General features: G+C 33.8%; 3 protein-coding genes across 16 annotated transcripts in view; 1 reads left to right on the forward strand and 2 right to left on the reverse strand.

The window, feature by feature from the left end:
• Positions 1 to 64: 64 nt before the first annotated feature.
• Positions 65 to 2,168, reverse strand: LOC127065629 (uncharacterized). Its single transcript, XM_050998239.1, has 4 exons — positions 2,046 to 2,168; positions 1,085 to 1,189; positions 567 to 903; positions 65 to 442 (listed from the first exon to the last, which is right to left on the reverse strand). The coding sequence occupies exons 2-4, from the start codon at positions 1,159 to 1,161 to the stop codon at positions 233 to 235; spliced, it is 624 nt and encodes a 207-aa protein (XP_050854196.1). The 5' UTR covers positions 1,162 to 1,189; positions 2,046 to 2,168; the 3' UTR covers positions 65 to 232.
• LOC127065630 (DNA-directed RNA polymerase I subunit RPA12) lies at positions 1,701 to 2,940 on the forward strand. 2 transcript variants are annotated; one of them, XM_050998241.1, is made up of 4 exons: positions 1,701 to 1,942; positions 2,022 to 2,161; positions 2,510 to 2,726; positions 2,861 to 2,940. In XM_050998241.1, exons 2-4 carry the CDS (start codon positions 2,026 to 2,028, stop codon positions 2,883 to 2,885), a joined length of 378 nt encoding a protein of 125 aa, XP_050854198.1. In that variant the 5' UTR covers positions 1,701 to 1,942; positions 2,022 to 2,025; the 3' UTR covers positions 2,886 to 2,940. The 2 variants fall into 2 exon arrangements, with proteins under 2 accessions (XP_050854198.1, XP_050854197.1); XM_050998240.1 differs by lacking the exon at positions 1,701 to 1,942 and having other exon boundaries at positions 1,949 to 2,161.
• A 25-nt stretch (positions 2,941 to 2,965) lies between these two features.
• LOC127065624 (venom dipeptidyl peptidase 4) overlaps positions 2,966 to 25,840 on the reverse strand; it is a 269,779-nt gene continuing 246,904 nt past the window's right edge. For all 13 annotated transcript variants that reach the window (XM_050998217.1, XM_050998219.1, XM_050998218.1 and 10 more), the window contains 7 exons: positions 25,085 to 25,320; positions 15,461 to 15,683; positions 12,969 to 13,156; positions 9,959 to 10,153; positions 5,272 to 5,432; positions 4,662 to 4,873; positions 2,966 to 4,535 (listed from right to left, as the gene is read on the reverse strand). In XM_050998217.1, coding sequence (XP_050854174.1) covers positions 4,437 to 4,535; positions 4,662 to 4,873; positions 5,272 to 5,432; positions 9,959 to 10,153; positions 12,969 to 13,156; positions 15,461 to 15,683; positions 25,085 to 25,320 — 1,314 coding nt within the window. In that variant the 3' untranslated portion in view covers positions 2,966 to 4,436. The remainder of the gene's footprint in view (positions 4,536 to 4,661; positions 4,874 to 5,271; positions 5,433 to 9,958; positions 10,154 to 12,968; positions 13,157 to 15,460; positions 15,684 to 25,084; positions 25,321 to 25,840) is intronic.

Raw genomic sequence — 25,840 nt, forward strand, 5'->3', positions numbered from 1 at the left:
CTCTCGAGATGATTGAGAATAGGTTTCGAATAATTTTTTTTTTTTTTAATATATTAATACCATCGATATTCATACTTTTATTTTGATTACAAAAGTATTTTACATAAGAATATATTTTTGATATCATAGGGATATCATTTTTTAATAAGATTACACAGAGATTCTTTTAAGCAAATGTTATTACTATTCGATTATCATATAAATTAAAATATCGTAGTAACACCAGAAATATTTAAAATGCATCAATAGTTACGATTTCCAAAGCTGATACGCCGCTTTGTTTAAAAGGTAAATAAACGCCTCCGTAGACTTGCAAGCCAAACATCGTAATGTTTTCCACGTCCAGGGGTTCCCCTTCTGGTATTTCTTGACCACGATAGTAAGGCTTAAAACTATCTAACTTTAAGGACACAGTTGAGAATTCTTCGTTCGACATCGGTACCTGAATTAACGACATATAAAAAGAAAAGAAAGAAAAGAGAGAGAAAAAATACAAAACATAAGAAAACGTGCGTACATTCGTTTTGTTTCAATAATCTCAATAAATTCATTTTATTTCAACTTACTTGGAAAAATTGCTCGTAACTCAAATCTTTATTCGAATCAAATCCTTTATGTCTAAGGACAGCCTTGTAATGATTATTCTTTCCTTGTCCACGACAAGTAATCACAATAGTTTCGAAATCCGTCAGATTTAAATGTACTCGGGTTCTCACACCGGCAAATCCAGCTCCGTTGGGTTGCGGATTGAGAAGAGTGAAAAAGATTGCTCTCTGAAAGACTTGAGTTTTTTGCAAGACCAGCGTGGCTTTCGATTTTCCGACTGTTCTTACGGTATCCGATATCTCCTGCCAATCGTTCACGTTATCCATCCTCGTAAAATCGAACAATGTCATTTTCCTCCTGCCATCAAACATCCCAATGCTTGGAATCTCATCGAAGCGCAATGACACGTAAAATGCCGCTTTCGCGAATCTTGTTTTATGCTTTTGTCAAGTTTAAGATATCGATCTTTCGGAGTGTATACGTGTATATATGTGTGTATGTATGTATGTATGTATGTATCTATGTATGTATATCTTACCCATTTGCCGGTTGCAAAAACGTGAGACTCATGAGGAAAGCAACGGTCATGCGATGATTCAACATTGGCATTATCATTATCCGCGAGATGCGTGAATTCAACGACCTGGAATATTAAGATGTAGATAATGGAATAGCGGAGAATTGCATTAACGAGGACGTTGATTTAAATCTTGATTATCCGCGAACCGTATCTACGATATTTATTTGAGAAATGAATTATTAAGGTAAACTCGAATTATTTTTCTATAGAACGTTTAACATGAAAATTTCCTTTTAATCTTATTTATTATGATATGATCGAAATTTGCATTTTTTATTATAAAAAAAAAAATAGAAATTTATACCGATATTTCTATTATTCTATTTTTCATCGAGAAATTCATAAGATAGAAGAAATTCATTGTCTCGTTGAAAATTGAAAATGATTAAACGTTATATGATATATTTATGAAAGTTAATTACGACTTGTTTTTCTCGAGAGAAACACCGAAAGCGTAATCTTACAATCTGGTCACGACGCGTGTTTAGAATGTAAATAAATATAATCGAGTAGTTCCGTAAGTTCCAATATGACCTCAGTCGTCTCTCAACGTTCTTACGGGTAAGATGTTCGCGTAGTATATCGTATTATTTTCTAAGACGTTCAATACGACGTACATATTAATATACAAAAATCGATTAGTTAAACATATTTATTTAAAATATTATCTATTACGTTACTTATTTTATAGAAATAACGATAGAAAAATTTCGGTATTTCGTTACTTGGTTAGAATGTTCGAAACTTTCGAAGTTGAGATTTAATCGCTAGATGGCACTGCACTGCGTCATTCATATCGAGTTCATTCATTCATAAGTAAGAAAGCGTTGAAATTCATTGAAAATTAAACGTTTAATCTATCCGAATAGTAGTTTATTTTGAAGAATAATTATAGAAAAATGGCTGCAGATAATAATACCGTGTCGTTCAAGACAGCGCCAGGATTTTGTCCCGATTGTGGATCGATTCTTCCTCTGCTAGGTGACAAGGGCAACGTATCTTGTTATTCTTGCAAACGAAGTTGGGGACATGAAGGTTAGTTTTTACAATTACGTTTCATTTCTAATATTACTGCGCACGTACCAAAGTACTATGGAAAATTTAACTTCTATAAATGTTTAAATCAATTCGATTCGTTTCTTTTTCGATAAAAATTCGTTATGATTTAATAAAGATTAAAATGATCTTCACTTAAAACGAACAATTGAATCAGACGATATTTAATAATCAATTATTTTTATCAAGCGATTTAATAGTTAAGTTTAATACACGTAGCTCGAATACGAAGAATAGATCTTTCGAAAGCTTTGTATTAGATGACTAATAGAAAATATTTATTTTTACTTTATTCTAGTATAGCATATAAATCTGATGTACTTTTAGTTTTTGGTGATATGGCTATGACTTATACTATACCTTTTAAATCAAAGAGTTTTTACTCTCGTGCAAAAGAGATCGATGACAATGATCAGGGTGACGATGGTCCAATAGTCGAACGTCGATGTCCACAGTGTCAAAATGAAAAAATGTCATATGCAACATTGCAATTAAGATCAGCCGATGAAGGACAAACTGTGTTTTACACATGTACCAAGTGCAAGTACGTACGATCCGATAAATACACGACTTATTTTTCAATTTCATTGAAAGTTAACAGCATAGATAATAAGTTATAAGATTTATACAATTTAATTGTAGCTGTTGATATACAACAAATTTAATTTTGCATTACAGATTCAAAGAAACAGAAAATTCGTGATTTGGATATGTTTTGGGTTTTTGTTTCTTCAAAGTAAAAAATTTCAAATATGGTAGTTTAATTCATTTCAATACGATCACTCTCTTCTAATAAAACATAGAACTTTATTTATGATACACTCAACAAATGATGAATGAGAAGGATATATAAGTATTTTTATAACTCTACAGGGTCAATAGTACAATTTTGTTATAACAATATATGGATATCTTAATTAAATAGTAATTAAGTAATTTCATATATACAGTATGTCAGCATAAAAGGTAACAATTATTTTAATAAATTCATTTTTATCCACTTTTAAAACTGTTATGATGTAGTGGTCCTTTGATTAAAAAATCTTATTAGTCATAAATTTTTTCTTCGATAATCTTCCTCCTTTATATGACATTAACACACTGTTAATTGCCCACATTCTAATTATAGTTCATAATAGATATGCTATCTTGTGTCACAAGAAAAGGGTTTCATAAACTAATAGAGGAACTTTGTTATGTGAACTCTGAGTAGTAAAATTCTAAGAATTTGATTTTGTATTTTAAAAATTTACATTTGCAGTTTCTTGCGAGGGCATTCTTATTATCGGACTTATATATAGTCAATTTTTTTTCGTAATATTAATACATAATGTAAAAGAAAAATTATTTAAATACATGTGTAATTAGTATTTATGTTTCTCAGACTAGACCCGCCGATTAGATGATACATTTACCTATATATAGTTTAATTATTTTCATTAAACTTGAAGTACAAAAGATTTTCATTAAGATACAGTTCTTGTAATATATAATACGTGTCATTAGATAAAATAATAAAATAATAATCCATTCTCAGAGTTTTACTTAGTGATTGAAAAATAAGAGATTTGAATACTTTAATATTAAAATTACTAAACGTATACATATAATAATAATAATAATAATAATAATAATAATAATAATAATAAAGTATATGCCAACAAGATAAAAATGCTCTCTCAAAATTCGAGATCTTTATTGGCGTATATAACTTCTCTTATCAGAAGTATCATTTGCCATATTTCGTTAGGCTCGCGCGATTTAATATTTCTTTAAAAATCGGACAATCAATCGCACGTAGTTTCTTGTACAAAGAGAAAAGAAAAACAAGAGGAGATAAATATCCTATCGGGATCGCTTTGGAAAAGCGATTTTTAATTGGTAATAAAATATATAAACACTCAAACTTTATGGAATCTGAAAATCAAAGCGCCGATGCGCCATTTGATTTTCTTAGGCCTTCGATTTTACTAATGAATTCAGATTTCTTACAAAATGTATCAAAGACGTTTCTCATAAATCTGTTTTTTTTTTCCCGTAACTATACCGTCTCGTCGATAACATTATCACGACGACCTTCGTTTCGACCTTCTTTTATTTATTTCTTATTTTTCTCTTCCCGAATTATGTACACTAACGTTCATATTACATTATTGTACATAAACTATGTACAAGTGGTAAATTATTTACAAATGGACTGTGAGGCAAATGGTGTATAAGGTGCCTAGATTGTCATTAAAGTTCCGTGCTTTAATCATGACGATGTTTGAAAGCATTCGTCTAAAAAGTTTTCCAACGAGTGGTAGAGATGTGTTCGCGATTGCAGAATTCCATGGTCTTCGTCGGTGTATGTCTAAAGAAAAAGAAAAAAAAAATATATATATATATAGTACACGATTTGAAATAAATATATGGAAGTTTGATAAAAGAAAAAGATAACTAATCGCGAGATGAATGAAAATAATAATGATTTTTTTACTTGTTGTCTAAAAAGTATATCCTTTTGTTCGAGAACTTTAGCGAGCATCAAAGATTGTTGATAATGCACGTTATCGTCGAGAGTACCATGAATCAGATAATACATTTTTGTCTTTATATTATCGACTTTGTTCAACAATTGACCCTTTTCATATCCCTGAAGATTGTCAGCGACGGTTGGTAGGCCCATGAATCGTTCCGTGTATATTGAATCTGCAATTAAAGTTGGGTTACTAATTAAAGGATATCCTTTGGTTCAACTAATACGATAGAAGAGATTAATGTGTTTCGTTATAACAAAGGGAGGACTGGTGTCATGGTATGTATAGCGTTCATAGAACTTGCACGGCTGTTCTGTGGAAAGTTGGTAATTAATGTTCATTAACGCGTGGTCATTTATACCCTCGATCTCTTTTACTCTATTTCTTTTTTCTCTCTTTTGCGTACACGTACTATTCGTAATTAAACCGTCACGATTCTTAATTTGAAACTTGCGTTGGAACGAAATATTCCTTGAAAAGAAATAATTATGTGAAAAGATTGAAAAGATAAATGATAGAGGTTTAAATAGAAATATATATATATAAAAGAAAATTTTAAATAAGACGTACCATATAGAGCCCAATCCGTGACCGGAGCTACAGACATGCCACACTTGAAGACACCATTGAAATCCATAGCGAGTGACATACCGGTGGCGTAACCTCCATAACTCCAACCCCAAATTGCCGTCCTGGTGCGATCGATGAAGGGTAACTTATTCTGCAGATGCCTGAAACAGAGAGATAGACGCAACGTGGAACGGCGATAAATATTAGAAGAAGGAATACAAGGTTAAGGGTAGAAAATAGAGATGGATAGAACATGAGAAAGGTATCTTCTAACTTGTTCCTTTCTCAGTCGAACTGAATTTTGGGATCTTGAAGAAAAAAGAAGGAAAAAAAAAAAGAAAAACCACAACACCCTTAAGACAAATTTTTAATGTACTCTTCAACTTCCTCAACCGGAAGTGGTAGCAATTCTGTAAAAGCGAGTATGAAATTACCCTTATTTTTTTGAGAATAATGCGATAAGGTAGTGTAGCTTGTAAGAGGAAAACCCTGTTCTTGAGAAGCGTTTCGCACGATGGTCGACTAGTACGCGATAAAGATCAAGACTGACTTTATCCACCTCCCCTTTCCTCTTTTCCCCTTGTTCTCTCTTTCTTTTTTCTCCTCTTCGTTTTCCTTTTTCTCTTCCCTCTTCTTAATCCTCTCATAACATAGAAATATCCAAGATCTTGGTGTGCACGCTCAAGTAACACGATTGTCTTCCTTACAAGACAGGATAAGTGGCTTGAGAGTTTTTTTGTTACAGCACATGGTGGCTGTGAAATCCCTTCGGGCTAACGTAATATCTTATTACGTCGACAATGTCATGGTTAATATAACGTTAATTAATGATCAAATATTAAAACGATTTATCGACTTATATATTATAGAATTTCTATTAATTCGAGCAATTCAATTCGTTTTCCCATGTTTCTTTCATTCGAAGAAAAAAAAAAAAAGGAGAAAGACAAGAAAAGAAGAGTAAATTGCTTATCAAAATATGTATCGTCATTAGATCCAAACGAATAATTTTTATCTTATTTAAAGTATCTTTCACATTATGGTTGACTATCTTTTTTCGAAGTACACGTGCGTACCATCAAGATTTGGAGGACAGTGTGACGAAAAATAAGATCCTTTATCTTAGCCTTCTTTTTCGGTTTTTCGAAAGAGACGTTGTTTCGCCTCTGGTACGTCTGCTAATAATGGCCCCACTGGGACCATACTCTATCCTCGTATCGTACGTGGAAATGTGTAGTAGTAGTAAGCCACCCTTTCCTGTCTGTCTGTCTGTCTGTCTATCTATCTCTATCCATATCCCTATCCCTATTTCTCTCTCTCTCTCTCTCTCTCTCTTTCTCTCTTTGTCTTTGTTTTTCTCTCTCTCTATTTTCGTTCTTTCACTGTGTAACAAGAGACACAGTCACGAAGAACATAGTGGATTTCGTTTTCTTCGTGACTTATTCGCTTTGTAAATTGAACCAAAAAGACTTGACGAATCCTTAGTTCTTTCTTCTTTGAACGCAAGAATCCAATAGTTCGCAGAAACAGAATAGTAATAGCAGTATAGTATAGTACTATTGTTGTAATATAGATAGAAAACGACTCTTCATAGTTTTGTTGCATTGCTTTCTCTACTTTCTTTGCTTTCGCTTTTCGTTCTTCGCGCCCTTCATGCCCTTTTCATAGTCTTCCCATTTCTCTCATGTCAATGTAGTACTGTTGACGTTTCTTTGGTCTTTTGTTGAAAATAACTTTCAACCCTCCTCCTCTTCCTCCACCCCCCCATCCCACTCTCACCCCTTCTTCATGCATGTAGTAACACAGCGCCGAATTCTTTTGTTAGAAATACCTCGGATATCTTTTTACATCCTTCATCTTTTTATTTAAGAAAAGAGAAAAGGAACCTTTCAGAATAATCAACGTGTTATTTTTAATTAACTTCTTATTCTTGTATTCGTGTGTTGCAGCACGATCCTTAAAAAATTTCAATTTGAAGGTATCATATCCGTTGACGATGTACGTCGGGTAAGTCTTAAAAGTTCTTGCCGTTTCTACTTTCCTTTTTTTTCTTCTTTTCCTTCTTTTTCCCTATTTCTCTCGCTTTTTCTGTAAGTGAAATGAAACTTCGGACGAAGACGAGGAAAAAAAGTGGATGAGGAATGTAAGGTATATACCTAGGCGTTACTCGTTTAAAACCATTTCACGTAAGAGATAAAAATCAAACGATCAAATTAAGTGAAGCTACGCGGGGATCTATCAATTTAAGAAATTGAGAAGAATTCAAACGTGACACAATAATAGTCGGTAACGTCAATATTAAAAATAATAACAATGATACTATTGTTATATGTAGTCACAAATTACTCGTAAAAAACTGCTAATAAAATTTGTCAAAATAATCGATTGTATCGACGATATATGTCGCATGTAGTACATAAGTGTGTAACAGGCATCTATATATAAAAACAATTTAAATGAGGACAATGTACGTTACGAGTAGAAAAGTTTTAGAAAGCTAAAAGTTCGAGGGAGGAAAAGGAGGGAAAGAGAGAAGAAGAGGGATGAAGAGCAGAGGTTAAAGCGAGTCGGACGATTCCGCAATCGCTTGGACGGCTTCCAATTTTGCGACTGGTTTTTTACAGAGCGGACGCGATGTGACGCGCCAGCAAAACATCTCCCTGTATATACTTGCACGTATTTTCTATACGTATATACCTATGTACCTTGATATAGATATATGTATATATATATATATACATACATACACGTATACACATACGCATATATATATATATATATGTAACATACACACGTAGGAAAGCAAACGTGTATTGGAATGGTACGTAGCAAATCGAACTAAAACGTCCTACCTTGTTTCTCGCTATTCCATCTCCACCCTCTTTTTTCGAAAGATCTCACTTTCAACGTAGTACCAAGAGTAAATTTACGAAACACAATGTGGTTTACCATCCGGTTGTCTTTTGACGATCTGCCGATTTCCTGTACGAATCAATTGGACGGAAACTCGACCTTTGGTGAATCGAAGCTTTGAAGAATCTTTGAAGAAGTTGTATATAGGATAGACAATCGGGATTTCCAGTGAAACGGTACTTCCGTATATCGAAACGGAAATAAAGCTTTTCTACTAGAAAACAGAAGAACTTTTGCGATTGGAAGTTATGTATCTTTTTAGGAACCGAAATAAAACACATACGTCACGTAATGTTTTCTGTGATTGGTCGAACCGTGGTCTAAGATGAAACTATATTTCTCATGGAACAGATAACTTTGTAGATTTTATTGTAACGACTAAAATATCGAAAATAATAAGTTAATAGTATCGTGGATATTTGAAGTATACGCGTGTTTCGTTTCTATCATTTTATAATCAAACGTATTGCCGGTAATGGCCGTATCAAGCTTTGTCTAAAATATATATTTCACATTTTATTAAATGCAATATATATATATGAACGATAGACCTTGAATATAGAATTACTGAATATTATTTCAGTCTCGAATGGATTGTGTACTATATTACTAACGAGGTAACATGAGTTACTATGGTCGTTATTGAATTGATAAATATAATCATAAAATTCCTTGACGCATAGAGAAAATTTCTATCTTATCGTAATTAATAATCGAAAATAATTTAACATATATGAAAGGTCTCGTAGATTTGAAAAAGTCGTAAAATATTGCGATATCTTTATCAAACATATAAGTTTGGTGTGCCATAACTTTAAGGGATAGCTTTTGCCTCGGTTCCTCGGACCCTTTCCGTCGAAACGAATTACCCATGACAGCGAAACGAAAATACGAGCATACCGAAGGCTACGGAGGGTCGAACGAAAGAGAAGGGAAAAGATGCTCTACTACTCGTGAGCCTATAAATTCGGATGAAGCTAAAGAGCAATTTTCTTCTTGCGAACGTATCTCTGTAGCTTCTTATGTATAAAAGAAGACTTAGGAAAGTTCGTTGAAAAGTAAGTATATATTCGAAACCAAAATGAATAAGAAGAGAGAGAGAGAGAGAGAGAGAGAGATAGAAATTGGGCATTAGAACAAAAGTTAGTTATCTCTAGAGCAGTTGGATTAGAAAATTAGCAATCCAGGTGCGAAATAAGTTATACGGTCAACGAGTGTAACGAGGAAAAAAGAACTAGCCTATAATTAGTTTTCAAGCAAACTTTCATTAACGATTCTCGAGCGAGCCAAAAGTTTCTTTGTTTCAAATTTTCCTTACCTTCCTCTTCTAGACATTATAAATTCTGGTAAGAAAAGAATGCGAAAGAACGATCGGGTTTAAAAGAATAAAAAGTTTTTCTTCGACAAAAAAAAAAAAAAAGAAAAAGAAAGAAAAGAAAAATAATAAATTAAAAGATGATTGCTCTTTCTCTCTCCCTTTCTCTCTTGTCTTCTACCGTTTGCAGTTTGACCTATAACATTTATAAGAGTGCTTGCATAATGCACAAGCAATTCATTTTGAATTTCGCTTGAGTGTAATTTTGCATCGCCACATATAGGAAAGTTTTGTCCGTACTTTTACTATGGATTATTCGAAGCGATATCGGGCCAACTTTCCTTGTTTAAGCGTGAACGCGAATAGCGGTGAATGTTCTCTCTCTCTCTCTCTCTCTCTCTCTCTCTCTCTCTCTCTCTTGCTCTTTCCTTCTCTCGTGATATTTGTCGAGAAACTTACCTCGTTACATTAATCTGGTCAATGATTTCAACGGTACCAAGGTTCCGGTATCCGGCGAATAGCATGCTGTTGCCCATTAATCCGGAGCCCCTGCCGTCGATGGCAGCGTATATGATACTCTTGTTTGACACGAGATATGTGCCCCAGTCGACGTTGAACTTTTCTGTCACTTGATATGTGTCTGGTCCGCCGTATCTGGAAATAAGAGGAAAGGAAGTCGCATAACATGGAATAATTCGATACCGTATCGACAATTTATGAATCCTTTGTAATACCGTGACGAGAAGAATATATTCTACTTGTTTCTGTTTTCTTTATTAAATTATTTTTTCTGTTTCTTTTTTTTTAATTTTTCTTTTCTTTTACTATCTCTTTTTCTCTCTTTCCTTTTCTCTTTCTCTACCGTCCAACTTCAATGAGATCAAAAGCAAATTAACCATACGTCCTAACGATACGCTATCGGATATCTATAATATAAGTTTGTTCGATTGTTATTATTGTTAATTCAAATTGATTCGGTTAGCTTTCGTCATCCTTTGATATATCCTTTACCCGATATTCCGACGATATCGAGATTTGAAGGTAATCAAATCTTGATGGAAGACTGAAGATCCCCTTGGTCTCCTTTCGCGCGGAAAAATATCATATTTCGTGATCGGGTTGCTAGACAATAGGAAACACGTGCTGTGGAAGTAAGTACTTATGTAGGATGGTGAAAACTTTCGATCGTACGACGAATATATATATATATATATATATATATATATATATATATATATATATATATATACATACATACATATACATATATGTTAAACGAACTTGAAGGTATATAAGAGAAGGTTCGATCGGTAGTACGTAAGTACGAAGGGTACGAAGACTTTCTTATTTCAGCCGGTTAATGTCCAAGACGGGTTTTTGCCATTTTACGAGGTGAAGTAGATAATGGAGAGAGTAGGAGCAGGTAGGTCGTGAGTATAACGCCTATAAGCTCTTCATACTTAAAAGTTCGGGTACCGTTCTAGCAGGTCAGACTACAAATTAGGCGTTATTAGGATTTACGTCGGAAGTTATATCGGCACTGGAAACAACGATGGTAATGCGAGCTATACTTCCGCCATTTGCGTGTCGCACGTTTATGTATAATACGTATGTAAGTATACGAGAAAAGGGAGATACTCGTGTGTGCGGTTAAATTCGGAACTGGGAGTGCCGAAAACACGAAAACTCGCTCGCGCATTTCGCTGTGCATATTTAATAGCATAACCTCATGTGCCGTCAGATCTTTCTTTCCTGTTTTTACTTATATCCCTTTCCCACCAATGGCGGCTCCGACTTACGTCGTAGGTTTTATGGGAATGCTTTTGAAACGTCTATTATCGTGAGCGAGCTTTCGAATTTTTAACATCCGAAAGAATGTTAGAAATAAAAAAGAAAAGTAATATTTGCAGCGAGATAAGGGATTTACGACAAAAAAGGAACAAAAAGAAAAGGAAAAAGTAAATATGAAATTGGTAGAGAAAGGATCGGTTTATTCGATGCTTCGTGTAACACGATGTTTTTTTTTATTTTTTATTTCTTTTTAATCAGATCAATTTTTATGAGAGAATACGATTTATGCTCGACTCGACCCGACAGAGACATATATTTCTAAGCAACAAGCTCGCTATTGCACGGACATCTATTCTTTTGCAAAATGTAGAAATATCGTCTAGCGATATATCCTTCAGGTAACTTAACTCGATCTACGATTTTTTCTTTCCTTCCTTTCTCCTTTCTATTTTTTTGTCTCAGCACGTTCGGAATAGAAATTTATTGCTAGATCGCGAGTAGAAAAGAGAAATGAAGCGTTCGTCGCGTCGATTCGGGGAACGACGTCATCGTGAAATGTTTTATTCCTAAGGTGCAACGCCCGGAAGTTTCAACTTCTCTTTTCTTTACTTCTTTCTTTTTTTTTTCTTTTCCTTTTTTCTTTCGCAACCCTACGTCCCCTCTCGGGCCTTTTAAACTTCTTCTATCAAAGAAGACGAACGTTCAATCGTACTTTTTCGTTTATCACTGCCGTATCCGGCTTGAGTACGTAAGGAACATAGATACGTTATGCCGTAACCGATTGATGATCTACTCGTGATGCATCGTCATATTTCCCGCCGGGAGAAAAGAAAATATGGATGCTTTTAGTGCTCTTCGTTCCCTTTTCTATCTCTATCTCTTTTTCCTGCTTCTTTCCCCGCATTTCTCCGTAGCTACCTTTGACCGCGAAGATATGTGTGTATCGAGGAAAAAGTCGATGCTAAAAGTTTGCCAGGCTAGACGAGAGTTAAGTGCTTTCGTTGAAAACACTCGATTGTGTAAGGGAGTATATCCGAACCAACAAGGCTGTGAAGGGTTGGAGGAATGGAGGGGTAAAGGGAAAATGGGAGAAGGGAGGAGTTACGTAAGCGTGAGCGCGCGATATGTAAATTTGCGAAGATAGATGCGACGCGGAACACATTTTTATCAGTGTTACGAATAAAGAGAGAGTACCTTGTCGAAAAATAATCTCTTGGCCGAAAGATACATACGATTTTCACTTGGAGCATTGCTTTCGTATGGCTTACCATTAAATTGTTACACGTATCGTATATATTTCATAATCTAATATTATGATTTGTGTATATATATTTCTATATATATATAATATTCCATAATGTAATATTATGTAATAATTACATCAAGCAATATCATGTAGCATCATCTCCCATTAATACCCTTACCAAGTTTAATACTTTCATTCAACTATCTTGTGTTCATAATTTTTTCATATAAAATTATTTGTTAGCTCTTTCGTCGATTACAAGCAAACTCAAAAATAAAAATAAAAGCAAAAATAAAAAACGAAATAAAAAAACGATTAGGCCGGCGGGGAAGATAATAATCAGTGATAAAGATAAATAATACGAAGACAAAATCGGACGGGATAAGATTATTGGGATGTGAAGTAAAAGGTTGGAATAACCGAATAACTTACACGTAAACCAGCATAGGATACTTGGTGGCACCGCTCAAATCAGCATCGGGTGGAATCAGAAGCCTCACCTGGGCATTAAAACCACCGGGAACCGGTATTTTGTACTTATGGACAATCGGTTGTGCCTTCGATACCAATAGCTCTGCAACAGCTTCGTTATCTTCCCAGATAGCAATTTCTTTTCCACTCTAAAACAAAAAATAGCAATACGATACTTAAATAAGTGATATTATATTTTCGGGATCGAAGAGAAGGACGCTAATTAATAATTTCCAAAGAAAAACTAATAAAATAATACGCGAGCCACATCGATTCGCTTAATCATTATTTTTACGAATGTTAATTAGATATACTCAAGAGACTTTCCTAATCCGGTAAGTACACTTGATTCAATTTCTCTCTTGCGCTTCTATTTCGTACCTAAAGCATTTCCCAAACAATGACGTTTCTAAGCACTATAGCGACGTGCATATTGAAACGCTTACCAAACGCGGTCGGAAGTTTGCATAATGTTTAGTTGTTAATGGAACAAAGCTTTCGAGCCGTCTAAAACGTGGATTAATTTCAATTAAATGTTCTTAAAATTTTCTCCCGAAAGGAGAACTTCCTCTTGAATTCAATGACAATAGATCTTTACTTGAGATCTTGATTTATCTCGAAACGTTATATATTGTTCCCTTAGGACAAAGAGAAATTAATTACAGGGAGATCATCTCGAAATATTAAGAAGATTGTCGAGCGATTAACAATATGTACCATTTATTTGCAGACAATACTTCGGAATAAAGAAGAGATAGTATACATAAGGAGCAACTCCAAAAGAAAAACTTATTTTCCTTTTTTTCTTTCTCACTCTTTTCTATCCCTCTCCTCTTTCTTTTCTTTCTCTCTCTCTCTCTCTCTCTCTACTTTCTCTTTCATCCTTTTCTGACGCACCTATACACACACGTATACAGAGAAAAGGAAGGCACCCGACGTAATTACCGGAGCAGTCTGAGGAAAACTAATTACCGGCACTATCCAGCCGTGTCGGAGTAAGCGATAAAGATGCAGACTAGTCAGATCTTCGCGTTCGTGTGCCTTTTTGTCTCTTTCGATCGTGATAAGATCGTCCTACTCCTTTCCCGTTTTTCCTCTTTCTCCTTCTCTCTCTGTCTGTCTCTCTGTTTCTCTCTGTCTCTCTCTCTCTTTCTCTCTCTCTCTCTCTCTCTCTCTCTTCCTTTCATGGCTCATCCGGTACTAGAAGCTTTTCCTAATTTTCTTACTTTCCCTCACTTCCTTCCTCCTTATCCATTCACTGAGTGCTAATTCGATTATAATGGCAATAGTTGACGCGTTTGCTTGTTAAAACTCCTATTTCGCAGAATGGCGGACGTTAAGTACTTCGAATTAAGAAGTTATCGATATTGTTTCAAAGTTATTTAATGGCATATATATCAGATGATGAAAAAAGAAGCGTTTTAAAAGATATATAAGCAAAATTGTATTTTTTCGTCTTTAAAGCAAAATTTAATGTCGTAATCCGATAATTCGTTAAATTACTTCGTTAAAATTTATGTATAAAATTGATTAAGTAATAAAGATTAAGATTATTAATCAACATTTCTTTTTTTCTTTTTGTTCAGTTTTTTATAGATTTTCTAGAGAAATTTATGAGTCAGTTCGATCGTCGTCAAACAATGGAAAATGTACATTTACGTCTTTGCGAGTGCGAAAAAGACAATAGAGAGAAGGCAAAGTATGTAAAGCTAAATAGAGAAAGGAGTGTAAGGGGTTGTACGGGTACTGGAAGTTTCCACTTGGTAAAAGTAGGCTTGACGGAGAGTAAACGAGCTTCTCTTTGACCCGACAGTATCGCGGAAGGCTTCTGCTTCTATTTTCAGTACTGTTTGATGGATCCGTCACCGAGTCAAGTCGTCGTACGCTTTTCACTGAAAGAATATTTCCCTTTCTTGCCTTCTCGAATCTCTTCGATAATTGCCGATCACTACTATTGTCTTTCAACCCTTTTTAAGTATTTCCTTTGAGCGAAGCCGCTTCGAGAAGATTTATTTTTTCTTTGTTCTTACTTCTATAAACTCCAGTGACTCGTACAGTGTATTCCCATAGAAAGAATAAAATGTATGAGAAGAGTAGATCTTCTCGTGTGCATGTGAATATATATATATATATATGTATGTGTGTGTGTGGATGTGTGTGTATGCGTGTGTCTACCATGAATTTTTATTTATCAAAGTCTTTGACTTTGTTTGATAATTGGACATCGTTTAATTCGAATAAGAGCTTCCAATGTTTCTGCTATTGTTGTTGGCATTTTTTATCTTTATCAGAATCGACATTGTTTCGTAGTTTTCTTCGACTTATTGGTTTAATTCGAGAATTTTTTTTTTTTCTAATATATAGAGATATTTGTCGCTATACGTACACCGTAGAATGATTAAAAATGAAATAAACATGAAATATGTAATATTTTGAAAAAAAATAATACTTACTCTGTTATAAATGAAAATTTCTGGTACACCAGGGCCCGCGCAGGTTAGCACGTAATATGAATTGTCGGTGGAGAACTTGGCAGTATTGTACAAACACCGGGTGCTATCGGATTCTCTGAGGATGTCACAGCTGAGACATTTCGGTTGGGCGTTCAACGTCGACAGAGACAGTCTGTATAAATGTTGTTGTCCTGTCTTTTGCTCGGACGTGGCTAGATAGTATCTGAAACAATCAAATAGAATTTTCTATTTGCCTCATCTTAAAAATTCATAACGTAGATATTTCATTTAATATTTTCATATTTAATATATTGAGATGACTATTTTATGATTTATGAATTAATGTTTAATAGTTTGATAATTCTTTTTTTTTATGATATATGAATTTTATTAAAACTGAGTAAATAAAAAAAAAATAAATCATCCGAGAGAAAAAATGAAATAAAATATTACGATCAATATGTTTTAAAATATTTTCAAAGCAACGTTGCGTTAATCGTTTTTACGAGTTCTTTTTTTTTGCAAGAGATGTACAATTTAAAAATTCGAGATGAAAATTCTCGTTTCGATAGTCGGACATTATAGGTCGTAATTTGTTATCACGTGTTTTCTCTTAATAACTCATTTATTCGGATTATTTATAAAAATTGTGAAGCATCAAATTGAAGCTGACGACGGCTAATTTGCAAGGATGAAATAGAAACTATTTTGAAAAAAAAAAATCTGAACTCGTTGAAATAATCCCATACCTCGTTTTATTGTTTCATCGGACGATGAATTTTTGTAATTATATTACTAATAAAAATTTTTTAACGAAATACGTTCTTCAAATTCATACCGAATCAATTATTTGAAAATATCAATGAAATGAATTTGTTAAATTGGATTATGCATTCGTTAGCAATAAGTTGAACAATTATTCGAAACAAAAATTCTATTTGTCGTCAGTTTAAAATAAAATTGCGAGTTATCATGATTATTTATATTACACCATTTTGAAAACGTTTGACCGAATATCGTTCATAGAAATAAAATTTGAAATAAAAGAAAATAAAAGAAATTCGATTTAGTTTGGATCTCGTTTACTTCAGAAATCAAAGAGTGTTGAAATACGCACCTACCAGCGGTAATATTAGAAAAGTGGGTCCTTTTACTGTGTGTTATCACGTTTCTAAACGATAACACTCTTTTATCTTTTTCTCTCTTTCTCTTCCTCTCTATCTCCTTCTCTCTCTCTCTCTCTCTCTCTCTCTCTCTCTCTCTCTCTCTCTCTCTCTCTCTTTCTCTCCCTTTCCCTCTCTTTGTGAAGAGAAGAGAATTCAAGCGCAGATGCAGCGAAGCTTCGCCAACTTGAGATTACTCTGCTCAAAGCCTTTCATAAGACACATATCTAACTAACCCAAAGAAAACGTTTCCTTAGTTGAGGAAGAGAAAGAGGGAGAGAGAGAAAGAAAAAGAGGGGGAAGAAGAGAGAGAGAGAGAGAGATAATAATCAAAAGACAGCTTCTTCAAAAATTTCCATCTAAAATTGATAAAATTCCTTCGGCTATTAATTTCAACAAATATCTTACAAATTATAGAACTCTTATCGTGTCACGAACTTTCAAAAACTTTGATAATAACGAATAGTGTTATTTGACGACCGAAAGTAGACGAACTCGTATTCATTTATTCAGAGACGAAGGAGATATGTTCAAAAGTTCCTGCTAAGTTAATATGCTGTCAAGAAAATAGAATTCTTAATTCTTAACTCGACAGAGCTTATGATAAAATCCTTGGTGAAACGATAGATAAAAAGATGATAGATAATTTTCAAAGTTTCTTAACGAATTTTCTTATGTTTCAGAGGAAAACATTTTCTTCGATCGTTATTTCCAATTTAACCGAAGATCGATCGATCCTTCTTTGGCAAAAGACGAAACGTGAATCAACATCGAGTGTCACGAATTCGAGGAAGTTATTTATGTAAGAGTTGGATAGTGAACGAGTGAATGAGAGCGAGAGAGAGAGAAAGAGAAAGAGTATAAGGAGGAGTAGACGAAGTCCTTTAAGATTGATGCGATAAGCCAAATTAACAACATGCTCAAATTAATCCAATTTGAATGACCTCCAGACTCATCCATCTTGCCAGTTCCGCGAAACTACTGTTCTGTTCGAGTACTCAGTTGGTTGCTTTGCTTCGATGGTTGCTGCATAGATGTTAAGCGAGAAGAGAGAGAGAGAGAGAAAGCTTCGAACTAGTATTTCAGAATTATCTTGTAAAATTGAATTACTACCTTTCCTTTTCGCTCAATTCTCTTCATACTTTAGTAATAATCTAAGTCATGTGAAATCGAAGAAAGTTAGTTGGTTAGGATCAAAAGCAAAATCAAGGAAGCCCATGAAAGTTCTGAACCTTGGTTATGTCATTTACTTCAATTTTATTGAAATTCGGAAATATCCTTGATAGGTCCTACCACGAAATTGTTATTTCTCTTCTCTCGCTTAATTGGATCAGTGTGATAGGAGGAGAGAGAGAGAGAGAGAGAGAGAGAGAGAGAGAGAGAGAGAGAGAGAGAAGGAGAAGAAGTATTGAAAAGACGAGTTTTCGAGTAAATTATAGAAATGTTCTAAATTTGCTATCTCGAACTATTTGAATAACGTGATGAAACAAGAATCGAAAACAATTGGAATGTTTGTCGAATATTAGTAAACGATCGATTAACGTGAAACCGCAGCCCGAATAAATTTCTCGGAACTATCAGGTTTTGTATTTTAAAGTTAAAAAATAGATAAAAGAAGCTAAAAAATAATTAAAATATTTTTAATGAATTGATCTTCCTTTTTTTTTTTTAAACGTTTTAACAATCAACTTGAAATTTGAAGCATCAATAGACTTATTTGCTACAGTAGACATATATATATATATATATATATATATATATATTTACATAGATACATCATAAATATGGAAACGATAACGATTCCAATAGAAAATTTCATTTTTTAGAATAAAATGAAAAAAACTGTAATTTTCTACCGCAAATGTTATAACGAGCGAATGTTAATTAACAATGTTAATTGCATTAATCTCGTCTTGAAAAAAACTTGAAGACATTTACAGAATAATTAAACATACTTATCTAGTAATTAAGCTCGCTTTGCAGTTTAATGGTAACAGAAATATGCGTGAACGTTTAATTCTTTTCTTTTTAACGTCTAGTTTTGGATAATCTCGCGAATGCTTTTTTAAGAATATCAACTTTAATAGTTTCTAATTAGTACTTTGCACGAGAACACTTTTAAAATGTTAAATGTTTACACGGTTATTATAGCACGTATTACTAAAAGAGAAGTGAGACGACCAGTAATTTCTAATGATTCAAAGTTTTGATATTCCATTAAAAATCGTCGACAGAATTCATTTTCCGGAATAAAAGGAAGCAAAGGGATTATCGTTCGTGATTGTCTGTTCATTCGAAGAATAGGATTCTCATTCATTTTCTTCTTTTCCGATACCGACGGATACCGAGAATGAAAGTTAAAACTAACCGAGCACGTATTTCGCACGACATTTATTCGATCCTTTCTATTGGAATATCGTTCAATTAAAATTTCTCTTTTTAATTATCGAACGAACAAACGATTTAACATTCAGTTTGAAAAAAATCATTCGTATAAATCCTCTTATAAAAGTTACGTATAGAAATGATTTGATAATACGATTCTCGCGTATGATGATTATAATAGTTGTGTGAAAACAATTCAGTTTGAATATTTCTTTTCTATTTATATGAAATTCAATACGATGGAATATTTTTTAATATTTACATATCTTTATAAATCAAATAGATTGTTAAGTTTAGATATATTTTCTCTTTCTCTTTGTCTATCTCTCGAATAGAAAGTTAGAAAGGATCCTACTCTGTTCGTAGAACTTCTCCCCTTTCACATCTGGTTGGTATTCTCTTTGATCGATCTTCATATATCGGGCGTTTAAGCATGTTTGACTTGTTCTACATTGAGTATCGTGTTGAAGCATGCGCGAACCGTAAATGCAGCATCGGCGAATAACTTCCGAATGCCAACAGCATCCCTCTCACCCTCAACTCCTTCCTTAACCCTTCGCGTTTATATCGCCTTAATGATTAATTCATGCGCATTACTCCGCATCCTACAACCGACCTCCTTCCTTCTTGCACGTTTCCAGTGTAGTACCGATGAGTTGCATGGTATAACGAACTAACTCGGTTAAGTTCATTAACTATGCGCGAGTAACGATACAAATGAGTTTTGCTTCAGATCGAACGAAAATTTTTCGTTTAGTTTATCCTTGATGAATGTCTCATTTAAAGATGTCTACGTTGAAAAGAAAAAAAAAGATCTCTCTTTTAACATATCTAAGTCATATATTTATTTATTTACTTATCATCGTTATGGTATATATTTATATATTTATATATTTTTTATATTATGTATTAAAAATATAGATTGAAACGTACAAATTTACGTGATAATTTTTAATCGTTTGTAACAGTTGATAGTATTAAATATTTCTTTTAGACGAAATCATGATGTAAAAGAAAGATTAAAACTTTCAAGTTTTCCGATTTTCTAAAAGAATGAGTATTAGCGAATTTCAAATCAACGAAATTCGAATATGTTTATTTATTTACTTATCAACGTTATGATATATATATTCTTATATTATATATTAAAAATATAGATTTCAAATATAGTTGGAGATAAAATATAGATAATAATATAGTTTTCAAATTTCCTAGAAGAATGAACTGTAGTGGATTTCGAATCAACGAAATTCAAATATGTTTATTTATTTACTTATCATCGTTATAATATATATATATATATTTATTCTTATATTATATATTAAGAATATAGATTGAAACGTACAAATTTATGTGACAATTTTTAATCGTTTATAGCACTTGGTAGTATTAAATCTTTTTTTCAGACGAAATCATAGCTTAAAAGAAAGATTTGAACTTTCAGATTTTCAAATTTTCTAGAAGAATGAACCGTAGCGAATTTCGAATCAACGTCAAAACATTTCCCGAGCGTCCGTTGAAAAAAACCGCGTGCTTTCACACATGCTTTATCTCTTCCAGAGCTCTCTCACACAGCTGCTTATCTAACTTTTCTACCCTACCGCAGTTCACTTCAAAAATTCATCACCCTCAGTTTGGAAACGTTGGAGATTCAGTATTCTTCTCGTATTTGTATTCGTGTTCTTTTCTCGCCTTTCGTAAGGCGAATATACATTTTTTTCTTTGTAAAATCGCTCGAAAGTTGTAATCATTAGGGATAATCTTAATCTAATCGAAAGCTTTTCAAGGAACGAAGAGTTTCGGCGACAAATTTATTGATTGCCTTTCAGTTCGTACCTATTAGCTCGTTCTTTTACAATTAAAGTCGACCCCTTTCATCGATCTTCTTGTATCTCTTTTTCTCCGGCTATTTTTCTTTTCATTTCTCCACTAACCATCTTTCTTTTTCTTCTTTCGTTTCATTTTCTCTCTCTTTCTCTTTTTATTTCATTCTTTTACTTTCTTTACTCATCCATGTTCTTACTTTATCCTTTCCCTTTCCTCCTTCATCTTCTCCCTATCTGACCATCTTTTTCTCATCGATTCACTCAACGTACTCTTCTTTTCTACTAGCTCGAAAAATCGTTCGCCTTCGTTGGCTAGCCAAACCTGTTTGTTCTTTACGTTTCTTTTTTTTTGTTACTTTGTTTTTTCCTATTCCTTTTTAAACAAAAGGATAAAAAGGAGAAAGAAAAGACAGAAAGAGAAAAAGAGAGAGAGAGAGAGAGAAAGAACAGACAGGAAAGTGAACAAAAAAGAAAAAGCTGATCACTCTTTGCTACCGAACTTTACGTTCAGGCTAAGTAATTGTTATATCGCTATAATATTCTTTTGTAAATTTTTGCTTTTGAATGTAAACTTTCGATCAACCGCGAGAAGAAACGGATGACAGTCTGTTGCTTCTTTTTGATGCAACGACGTAGTAACGGTGGGATCATTTTTGACAAAACTATAACCTCCCCTGAACTGAACCTTCATGACAAAAAACATGAATAGTGAAACAGCTACTTGACTTAACCTGTTAGTGAACCTAGTACGCAGATAATAGGTAAGCAGTAACCTATCTCGTGAAAAGGACGATGTACTTTGGAAGGAAATATTAAAATTGCTTATTCTCGTCGAATTTATCTCTTTTTTTAAACTATCGTCGACCTACTTTTGCTATACGCACATTGTGTGCTGACAATTTTCTCTTTTTTCTTTTTCTTTATCTTCTCTTCTTCTTTTTTACTTTCTTCCTCTTCCATGTTCTTTTTCACGAAAGTTACGATCGAAGAAGTTTATGACAACGAACTTGGGACAAATAGTGATCATCGTCTTAGTAAAATTTCTAAAGAGAACGAAAATGCTTGAACGGTTCGTCGAATATCGCTGAAAGGACCTTCGTTAAAAATAAATAGAAATACAGCGAAGAAAGTAGACAGTTTTCGACAACTCTTTCGTTCATTTTTTATATTCCTCTCTCCGAATATTTGTCTAGTTGATATATTTCAGTATAAACGGCAAGATAATTCTTATTTCAAAAACTTTCGGAGCCAAACTACGTAGAAATATTCAAGTATCCATTTTTATTCTAATATATTATATCTATATATCATTTATTATTAATTACATAAATATTTGTCATTTGCAAATTTAAATCTCGCTTTCGCGAGAGTTCTTTATCCTCTTGGCGAAAGAAAACTGAAAGGTAAAAGTAAAGAAAACGAAGACCGGGACTGAGCTAACGAGTGAATTGTCAGAAAAAGAGAAAAATACAGTCGAAATGCGGGTTTTAAAATCCCCTCTCTTTCTCTCTCTCTCTCTCTTTCTCTCTTTCTCTCTTTCTCTCTTTTTCCATTTCTCACAGGCTGCTCGTGTAATTTCGAGAGGATTACACGGCAATTAGTTGCAATTTTATTTACTTACTTGAAAAATCGGTACGATCACTCTAATCCGTTTTCTCATTAACATATGGAAAGCTAAGAAAATATAGAAAGAAAGAGAGAAAGAGAAAGAGAAAGAGAAAGAGAGAGAGAGAGAGAGAGAGAGAGAGAGAGAGAGAGAGAGCGATGAAAATTCGTATTCGTGATTCATTTAAAGAAATCAAAACCATAAACGAACGAAAATATTCTCAACAAAGGAGTACGTTTAAAGATACGCTCAGAAAGATGAAAAAAATGCTATTCCTTTAAACGTACATTAAAACATTCAATAGGAGCCTCCCATGACTCGAGTACTATAGAAACAGCATTTGAGAAATTTCGATTTGACATCTCTTTCAACTACTAAAGCATATCTTGCGTATTTACCATGGCGAAGATAGAACAAGGCAATATGCGATTATTCCGCGCGGCAACGCACTCCGGAAAATGGGAAGAAAGGAAAACTTGATGTAGAGAAGGAAAGCTTGGATATTTGCTTTCCATAATCGTAGGTACTTTAAAGAAAGGAGAAAAGGACGTGCTTTTCTTTCTATTTTGGCGTCGAATATGAAAGAAAAAGAGAGAGAGAGAGAGAGGACGTATTTACAACGACACTCAGCATTGAGTAGGGAGGATCCGTAGACGCGGAAAAACAGAATTCGCGTAGTCACTCGTAGGAGATTTCATTTAATTTATGAACGCGCAATTAAGTCGGCGACTTCTTGCGGAGAAATCTACACCGTGGACTAGCTTCCTTTTTATCTCTTTCTCTCTCTCTCTCTGTCTCTCTATCTCTATCTCTATATCTTTCCCTTTCTCTGTTTAAATTTGCTGCACTCGAAACGTGAAGAGAGATAGAGAGAAAGAGAGGGGGAGAGAGAGAGAGAGAGAGAGAGAGAGCAAAATTCGGAGAAATTCTGCTCTCACTTCGTAAATTACTTCCGGACCATTTCGTTCGTTCACTATCTTTCTGAATATCTTTAGCTTTCTGGATAAGCTGCTCCTCTTATATTCTCTACGATTATTACAGTAGGCTATATAAGTCGAGTTAGTAACGAATAATTTTCAAATTCGATATTTGCATTAAATATGTGAAGATATGTATGCACATGTGTGAATATGACTCGTGAAGGTAAATTCACGTAATTGGTTATCACGATGTGACGTTAAAACGATAGAATAATTTACGTCGTATTGGTAAAAAATATCTATGATGTAAAAATCGAATGAGTTCACTTCAGTTACGCATGTAGTAATATTCATGATAAATTGCTAAATCGATAAAAGAATTTTTTGAAATTTGTCAGATCTAGGGAAAATGGAGATCCGTCGTTTCATCAAGTCCATCTTCGAAGGTGCTAATTTCAAGCAAAGTGGTAATATATGTCTAGACTAGCGGAAAAGAGAAAGGGTGAATGAATTCGTACGATGTTCACTCTTGGAGAAAGTTAACTTGTGAATCTGTTTAATTCGGTTGCTCTTGCAAACTCGAACCTGCGGAGTTTCGATTAAGTTTTCGAGACACTGATTAATTCCTTACTTCAAGATCTTAATGCGATGGAATTAATTCGTTGATAAAACTGAAATGTGTGTTAGTCTACGTAGCCAGAGAAATTATTCTTGCGATCTCCGTAACTGAATTTTTAATTGTATATATTAGCAATGTTTTTTTTTTCTTTTTTACGATCTTTTCCTTTATATATAAATTTTTTACTCTTTACTTTTTTTATTTTTTTTTTTTTTATTTATTCATTCATTTTTTTTTTAACTCAAACTATAGCTTTCCAAAGAATAAACAGAAATAATCTCGTATCATTAGTATAAATTTTTTTTTGCTATCAAGCTTCATAATAAACCAATGTTTCCGATTCGCTATAGAAAGGGAATTTCGATAGTCGAAAGATTAATTAATTTATAATGAAAATAACGTCCCTCGGCGGATAACAGGGAGTGTTGGACCTCAACGGCAAAGCAATTAGCGCGTGAAAGAGTTATTAATGATTATTTAATCGATGGACTAGCGTGCTTTAGGAATATTACGTTCAGGTGTGCAACGTACGAAAGGTCCGTATGGAACCATTGATTATCCCCAATTTTGCGGTTAAATATGCATTTACAGAAAATACACTCGCGGCGAGGTTTGGGGAGAATGTTAATAGAATGTATAACATAAATTGTGATACAGCGGTAATATTTTTATTCTAAATCTTCCTTTCTTGATATTCAACATTTTAATAATTTTTTTTTTAACTGAAAAAAATCGAATTAAAAAAATAAAGTCGATGCATGTACGTACTCCTGTTTTTCTTTTTAGTTCTTAACAACGATTCTTGTCAACAAAGTAAGAGAAATAATTTACAGGAACGAAGAATGAGAATAAAAAAGAAAAAAAAAATTGAAGATCATTGCAACGGTGTTTATGGATCGCCATAAAATCCGCATCAACGCAAAAGTTATGCAAATTCTCATAGTAATTCAGTTGCACTCTAATTGCCGATCCCAGGACTATCCAACCAGTAACTGTCAGGACTGTACAGCCTATATAATACAGCTGCACAATTTGGTTATATAGTAAGCAGTTTGTTCTACTCCATTTGTGGTTCGCTGTTAGGGATAGCATAGGGTATACTTACACATACGAATTCTCTTGGTCCCATGCAACTATTTCCGTTACGACGAAGTAGCCAGAAGTTAGAGAAATCGTAATCGGATCTCCACTCGTTGCATTCTTAATCAAAACAAGATGTCTCCAGTCTGTACCGTCCTTTTGCTTTCTTGGCAATATTAACAAGAAAGAGGTGCCATCCTTGCTGAACAACGGCGCTTCGAATTGTTCGACCCAACCGTGCTTCTCGATGTATGTCAGAGACTGAAAAGAATACATTTTTGTTTCTTTTTATTTTCTATTTCTCTTGAAAAATACATTTACATTTCTAAGTTTATCTATTTTTACAAATGTAAAATAAATTTCAGTTATTGTTTAAATATAAAATAAAACGAAGAGATAGAATATTCAGTTGGAATTGTACACAAATCGATAGTCCACTTTATCGAGTTCTCTTAACGAGCGAATAATATTTCCTCCCATCGAAGCAATTTACGTAGTGGTCTATGTCAAATCATTCTGTCGGATCTCTGTTTAATCGAATAACAGTATTAATTGAAATGTTCCAGTTGACAGAACGCGGATTCACGAGAATCAATTAGCGGAACGACGTAAGCAAGCGTTCGTAAACTTATCGACAACAAACGTTCGAGTAGATACATAGACATATATAAACCAAGAAACGTAGCGAGAGAACAGTCTCCCCGTTTCTGATCGCGTAATTTCGCGCTTTCAAATGGTCCCTTTCTCTCCGATGGCGAGAAACGAGACAAGAGAGTAACCG

Source organism: Vespula vulgaris, chromosome 8 (genome assembly GCF_905475345.1).
Source record: "Vespula vulgaris chromosome 8, iyVesVulg1.1, whole genome shotgun sequence".
Taxonomy (NCBI): domain Eukaryota; kingdom Metazoa; phylum Arthropoda; class Insecta; order Hymenoptera; family Vespidae; genus Vespula; species Vespula vulgaris.